Below are 8,235 nucleotides of genomic sequence, written 5' to 3'. Positions count from 1 at the left end.
CCTTCCTATTCCCACCGAACCTCACTACTTCCTACTACATCCACATTTATCCTATCCATTTCCCTTTTTAAATTTTCTAGCCTACCAACCTTTTTTAAACTTCTAACATTCCACGCTCCGACTTGTAGAATGTTATTTTTTAATTTTCTGATGACCCCTTCCTTAGTAGTCCCCACCCAGAGATCCGAACGGGGGACTAGTTTACCTCCGGAATATTTTACCAAGGAAGGCGCCTCCATCAATGCTATATGAAAATGCAGAGATCCACATTTTCTTGGAAAAAAAGCTGCTGTAGTTTTCCATTGCTTTCAGCTGCGCAGTACTCAGAGTACTGAGTGATGTTGATATGGCCGTTTAAGTCATCCTTACTCCCACCCCTAACAACTACTGAAAGAGCTGCTGCCCTCTTTCAGGAATCATTCCTTAGTCTGGCTCTCAGCAGATACCTCTCCGATATGGTTGCACCTTCGGTCCAGCTAATCTATATCACTGAGCACTCAAGCCCCCTCACCAACGGCAAGGTCTCATGATTCATAGAGGAGGAATAAATATATATTAATATATTTATTTAGTGTATGGCTCCAACATGCAACACCAATTACAGTAAAAAATTACAAACAAACATTCAACAAATTAATATAAGCTACTGATTCTGGAATTGTCATCAGGAAATCTTCAGGATTCCCTTCATAAGTTGTCCTAGAGCAAACTTCTGTAATGTGTTTAACAGTATAATTTTCACCACACTCACAAAGTGGCGTCGGTGTTTTACCCCATTTATACAGGAAATAGGCGCATCTACCATGCTGAGTTTGTACTCTGTTTAGCGTTGACCAAGTCTTATGTGGCAAGTCAAAACCCGGCGCTTTTGAGTATTACATGGGATTTCGTTAGTCTGCTCTGTGGTCCCGTTTTCTCCTGGTCAGCCATCAGGACCTCCTGTGACTCCTCAAATGATCTACATTTTGTTGTTAGCACCCAGTCATCGGCTTTTTAAGCCGATGGGGAAGCGTGACACTTCTATTTTACTAGCATTTGGTTGGAGGCGCAATCTCCGGAAGTACTTTTCCAGTTTCTCCAGGTCAGCCATCAGGACCTTCTCCGACTCGTCAAACAATCTATATTTTGTTGTTAGCACCCAGTCATCGGCGTAGCCATGCATTTTAGATCTTGTCTCTGGCATGTCTGCAACACAGAAGCTGAAATGAGAGGCACAAGTACCGATCCTTGTGGCAGGTCGTTCTTGAGTTTCCTGGGTGAGCTTATATCGGATCCCATGATAACTTGTTACATTCTGTAGTTCAACATGTTATTAAGGAGGCGAGCTGTTACTGTTAGTTTGCATGAGATTACAGGGAGGACCTTACAAATCATGCTATCTTCCCCCCACACAAACATTAAAATATATATTTAAATGTATAATTATATACACGGATTTTTGAAGACGGATATTTCAAACAGTGAATATTGTTGTTCATATTCATAAACAAAACAAAATTTTTGATAAAATGGACTATCATAAAATAAAATTGTTTGTATCATATATATGCTTTCACAAGCCGCCGGTAACCTTCCTGCCTATTAAATCGTCATCCGAAGAATTAATGGAACAAACATACTCAAAATATATTCTATGAACTTGTTTTATATGACGAATATTTCAATCATTTTTAACAGTATAAAATAAATATTATTCAAATTATTAAGTGTTATTCAATTAAACTTTTATTCATGTATTTAATGTCGATAGTTTGACTCAAATATGTTTGAACGTGTAAAAACAATAAGCTTTTTTTTTTACTTTTTTTGTACACAAATATTACTCCTCGTAGCAACGTTTTATGTCTCTATTTAATTAAAGACGCGCGTATTCAAATTGTAGAAAAATATTTATTAATTAAAACATAAATAACAAAGACAAAAGTGAAAATTGAATAGAATACTAAAAACAGATTTTATTGACTGGCTCCAAAAGTTACATCGATAATCTACATACATCGATAAATCGAATTGATGCGATACAACAAAAACTAAAAATGACGTAGTAATTAACCTAGTAACCTAGACGTAGTAACCTATTTAATATTGAATATATTAGAAAAAAAGAAGGTAAGAAAAGTTTAGTTATTTTTTTGTGAAATAATGGGTCCGAGTGATATTGTAGACTGTGGTGTATGATTACGAACACCCCAATAGCACAGTAGTATAACTGATATGCATTCCTACCATGTGCTGTCACTGTTTACACCCTCGGTTATATATATATATATGAAATCTATTCTGTGATCTGTGTGGTGTTTGGTAGTCATTAAAATTATTTTTACAGAGTGAAAGATGTATGTATTATTTACGTGTCGTAAGTATATTAATATAACTAAATATAATATAGTAAACTTTATAATAACAGATTTAATAATTAATCATATTTGGATACCCAGAAGGTAAGAAATCGCTATGTTACTTTTTGTGAAATTACGGAAGCTCACTAGGGACGGAGTCAGAGCATTAGCAAACGGGAAATTAGTCGTGAACACCAAGAGAGAGATATTCAGAATTATTCTGTAGGCGAAATAGTTTGAAGTATTCTCAAACAAGTATAATTAAAGCATTAAACATATTTATGGAAATAGGCAGATTTCGATGTGCTTGTGTTTTTTCAGTTGAAATCATATCCTACATATAAATTATATTTTTGATTAAATTTGATGTACTTGTTGTGATTGTTCAATTCTGTAAAAGGTAGTTGTAGAAGGTTCTCATAAACTTTCTATAAGAAGAGATAATCTCATATTTTTATGTTAAATTTTTAACTTTTCCACAGTGGCTTCTTTGTACCACAGAAAATTAATGCAGTCTGGCTTTACCAGAAACACTGTAATAAATTTAGATGTTAAGTTAATCGAATGCTGCTCCTGAATATTTCATGCAAAAATCTGTAATGTGTTTATTAATGGTTGGTTTGGTTGATAATGGCATATGAGAGTCTGCAGTTTTACAAGTTTTCATGTCTAATGTGACAAAGCTATAACTAGGGTCAGGTTAGGACACTCACTTTTGACTCGCGTTCTGATAATAGTTCATGTTATATATCCTTATTTTATGTTACTGGCTTCTTAACTCATTAATTATGTTTTTCTTCTGACAATTTTTTGATTGTCTAAAAATTAAATTTTTGTTTTTAATACAACTGAATTGACTTCCACTAGTACTTTAAAAACATGCAATAATCCTTGTTTAATTTAGCATCATAGTCTATATACATAGCATATAGTCTATATTTAGGTTTTCTTTTGCAAAAAATTGTATCAATATAGGTAATAAAAAACCATCACCTCTACTGTTATTGCCTACTCATAAAGATTTTTTGGAGATTTAGAAATTCAGTTATACCATAAAACTCTGGTTTTCATGTGGTCTTAGTTATAAATATAAATTATATGTATAGCAAATCATTTCCATACATAACTGATGCATTTTAGTGCTTTAAAACCCAGTTTTATACATAACATATCTTAAATTATCTTTAACAATATATTTGGTTCCAAGCTCTTGACTTCATCAGATGTTACGTTTCAGTAATATTTCATTTAACATGCTTATTTTAAGTCACACTTTTGTAGTAGGATATTAATATATTTTTATATTTTTTTTGCAGAGTATGGATGCACAAACTAACGATTCAGTTTTGGAAGAAAATCCATTATCCTTGCCCATTAAAAAAGAAGACATGCATGAAACTGGGCAACAAGAATATTTGTTTGTACATCTTGCCAAGACTGATGATGATAAATTGACAATTTTTAAACAAGTAACCTATTTTCTTCTTTATTTTGGCTTAAGTGAAAAACATAAAAGCTAGTTCTTGTAAGACTTTTCAATTTTTCTGTTCGTAAAGATATTTTTTTTTACTGTTTTTAGCCCACATATTATTGAGCATTCATGTCTGACAAGAGATATTTTCATTTATAGTGTAAAAAACATTTATTAGTGGAGTATAAGGGGTTAAATAGCTTTGTTTAACAAATTGCATCTAACATTTTATGGTAGATAAATTTTGTACAACAATACGTAACAAATAAAATACAGTGAGCAGATGCCTCATGCCTTAAACAAAGGTGACTAATTCATTTTATACCCACATTTAACATTGTTTATATAAATGTTTAAAAGAGTACAAAGCTATCCTTGCCTTTATGAAGCATGTTCAGTTACAAGAAACTTTGTTATAGGTTTCAATAATCCTTATTCTATGTCACTGCAATTTTTGTTTCCAAACAAGGTTGATGTGCTTCTTTATATTTGCACCAGCAACCTGTATCTTTTACCAAACAATTTAGATTGTGCAAACATTTTTCTATTGATCTATTAATTTAATGCCAATGCCTCCAATATTTCCCTTTTCTTGCACTATCATGTGTGATTATATACTGCAAATTCCAGTTGAATATTATTGTAGATGTACTCACACAGATGAGTTATTTCTATGAAAATCAATTTATTTTATAATTGTAAGAAAAATAGATATATTATTAATAGATGTTAATTATATAAAGATAATAAATTATTATTATTATTACTTTATATTTTGCTGCAGAGTATGGATGCACAAACTGATAGTTCATTTTTTGATGAAGATCCATTATCTTCCAGTATTAAACAAGAAATCAAGCATGAAACAGAGCGAACAGTACATTTGATTGCTCCTGTTGCTATGATAGATGATAAACTGACAACATCTAGACAAGTAAGATATTTTCATTTACTATTTGATGGTTTACCTAATATTTAGCATTCTAAATAATATCTAATAATTAGTTATTTTGATTAAAAGCTTAAAAAAAGTGATACCAAAGTGTATGTGAAATGATAAAACAGTATTTGTAGGATTGAGAAGTCACACATCACTCCAAAAGCTACGAAAACTCGTGGCTTTTGATAAAGAATAACCATTCTGAGTGAGATTTTATATGAGGTTTCTTGTTTCTATCTTTATAGTGTCAAAATATGCTGTATCTCATCACATAAACCTACTGAAATGCAGCTGATATATTCTTGCAAGTAAATTTATAATCTTTTCACAGAAACCAGTTATATAAAGAACATTATTGTCCTCAGAGAAACTACTTCATTGTGTCTCTTATGATACTGTAAATGTGGCACAGCCAGAAAAAATTGTTTGTTTACCTCCCAACAGACAGCATGTTGCATTATTGCTATGAAACATCCATAAAATCAATAAATGTTTCTTGTTTCTATCTTTATAGTGTCAAAATATGCTGTTTCTCATCACATAACAAACCTACTGAAATGCAGCTGATATATTCTTGCAAGTAAATTTATAATCTTTTCACAGAAACCAGTTATATAAAGAACATTATTGTCCTCAGAGAAACTACTTCATTGTGTCTCTTATGATACTGTAAATGTGGCACAGCCAGAAAAAATTGTTTGTTTACCTCCCAACAGACAGCATGTTGCATTATTGCTATGAAACATCCATAAAATCAATAAACGTAAGAAATATTGTACTTCTTAATACCATTCCTATTGGTCTTTGGTAACAGCCATGAGCCTACTATTCCAAAATCTGTACTTCTTGTATAGTTTTTAGTGTGGTATTTATGAGTTTTCTGAGGGTTCCTTGGGATTTTTTAATGTGGTTTTATGCCATTTCTCTAGGGTTTTTCAGTACTCATGGATTGGAATCTTTTTTTCATGTGTATTAAATTATAATCTGTAATTATAATAAAATGATTATTCAATAGAAATATGACTATTGCATGATATAAATCTGAAAATTAGTAGAATATATTGAAATGCTACTATTTTTTAGCAAAGTATCAGCTTTCTCAAAACAAGGTTAATTTCTTAGAGTTTCTTTTCACAGAGAATTGAATTCATATTTAAATGGTAGTATAAATTAAATTTGTGCTTAAATAGTTGGCAGCTCACAAACATCCACTAGAAACTGTTGAAACCATTCCTAGTATTGAATTCTCTTTGCACAGTCTCTGGCCAATAACTTTTGAATCGCTTTATATGGGACAAGACTGAGCTTATTACAAATTGCCTTGTTGCAGCTGTTTTTCTGTTAAGCTAACTTTTGCACGGATTTGTTAAGACTACATCACATAGTAGTCGATACGTCTTCATCGAGTACTTATGGTCTACCACTTCACTCATATTTCTTTACTGATCCAATCTCCCCAAAGTCTTCGATTAGTGTTCTTACGCCATATCGATTAGGAACCAGTGTACCTGGAAATCTAATAAAATACTAATCTTTCATTGTCTGTATATACCCATTATGCTTATGAAGATGTATTAAATGAGAAATATTCACTGTTCAGTGTGCACATGGAAAGACAGCCTCAATCATTTAAATACAATGAACAAACAGTGACAAGAAAGAGTCGTATCTTCTTTAGTTGACACATATTCTTGTCACAACATCCTGATTGGGTCATGGAAGCTAACTGCATTCAATACAGAATTACAAACCTTTGTAGAAAACATTATTCATATTAACACAGAATAAAATCCCTCAACCTATAATCATTTTTATGTAGGTGTGTAGATACTTTTCGAATACACTGGATTATGAACTTCCTGTTAGAGCTCGTGCTTTAGAATGGTATATTTTCAAGTTAGATGGTAGCAATGAATTTAATTTAAAGAATGTGATAACTTCTGAATATTTTGTCTACAAAGATGCTAATAATGTTACTCAAAATTTTGTCACTAAAATAGCTGTGAAAAAATGCGTGAGTTCTTTGTGTGAGTTGTAAGGGTGAAAAAAATTCTCTCTCCTTCTTTAAAACGCAATCAACGTAGTGATTGGTTTGCCCTCTTAACCAATTTTAGAGATCTTAGCAAAGAAATTTATATAATTTATTTATAAAGAGATCCTTTCATCATCACTCGAAATTTGATCAATATTGATTGTTGAAGAAAAATAAGTAACTTCATAATCTACTAATTTTTTCTAAATGATGTGGTATTGAATTTGGATCTCAGGTGTTAAATTACATGCTAAGATGCTATTGTATTGTTTTATTACATTGTCTGGCCAAAATTGTGCAAGAGTTTTTCCCAAACCTTGACACAATGAACTGTAGCTTTGATACTACAACAAATCCACAATTAACTCGAAGTGATGTTCACTTTTTTTTTGTCTTTAGTCACTTGACTGGTCTGATGTAGCTCTCCAAGTTTCCCTTTGTAGTGCTAGTAGTTTCATTTCAGTATACCCCCTACATCCTACATCCCTAACAATTTGTTTTACATATTCCAAATGTTGTCTGCCTACACAATTTTTTCCTTCTACCTGTACGTCCAATATTAAAGCGACTATTCCTTGTCTTAATATGAGGCCTATAAGTCTGTCTCTTCTTTTAGCTATATTTTTCCAAATTCTTCTTTCTTTATCTATTTGCCGCAACACCTCTTCATTTGTCACTTTATCCACCCATTTGATTTTTAACATTCTCCTATAGCACCCCATTTCAAAAGCTTCTAATTTTTTTTCTCAGATACTCTGATCATCAAAGTTTCACTTCCATATAAAGCAACACTCCAAATGTATACTATAAAAAATCTTTTCCTGTAATTTATATCAATTTTTAATGTAAACAAATTATATTTCTGACTGAAGGCACGTTTCGCCTGTGCTATTCGGCATTTTATGTCGCTCCTGCTTTGTCAATCTTTGTAATTCTACTTTCCAAATAACAAAATTCTTCTACCTCCATAATCTGTTCTCCTCCTATTTTCACATTCAGTGGTCCATCTTCGTTATTTCTACTACATTTCATTTCTTTCGTTTTGTTGTTTATTTTCTTGTGGTAGTTCTTGCATAGGACTTCATCCGTGCCGTTCATTGTTTCTTCTAAATCCTTTTTATTCTGAGCTAGAATTACTATATCATCAACAAATCATAGCATCTTTATATTTTCACCTTGTACTGCTACTCCGGATCTAAATTGTTCTTTAACATCATTAATTGCTAGTTTTATGTAAAGATTAAAAAGTAACGGGGATAGGGAACATCCTTGTCTGACTCCCTTTCTTATTAAAGCTTATTTCTTATGTTCTTCCATTATCATTGTTGCTGTTTGGTTCCTGTAAATGTTAGCAGTCATTCTTCTATCTGTATTTGAACCCTAATTTTTTTAAATTGCGGAACATTTTATTCCAGTCTACATTATCGAATGGCTTTTTTAGGTCTATAAATTC

General features: G+C 31.9%; 1 protein-coding gene across 2 annotated transcripts in view; it reads left to right on the top strand.

The window, feature by feature from the left end:
- Positions 1-2,018: 2,018 nt before the first annotated feature.
- LOC142324215 (uncharacterized) overlaps positions 2,019-8,235 on the top strand; it is a 23,471-nt gene continuing 17,254 nt past the window's right edge. The window contains exons 1-3 of one of the 2 annotated variants that reach the window (XM_075365016.1): positions 2,019-2,109; positions 3,656-3,808; positions 4,595-4,744. In XM_075365016.1, coding sequence (XP_075221131.1) covers positions 3,659-3,808; positions 4,595-4,744 — 300 coding nt within the window. In that variant the 5' untranslated portion in view covers positions 2,019-2,109; positions 3,656-3,658. The other variant, XM_075365018.1, reaches the window with a different exon arrangement.

The sequence above is a fragment of the Lycorma delicatula genome, chromosome 4 (assembly GCF_047948215.1).
Source record: "Lycorma delicatula isolate Av1 chromosome 4, ASM4794821v1, whole genome shotgun sequence".
NCBI classification, from domain to species: Eukaryota; Metazoa; Arthropoda; class Insecta; order Hemiptera; family Fulgoridae; genus Lycorma; species Lycorma delicatula.
This window is presented reverse-complemented; position numbering and strand designations above follow the sequence as displayed.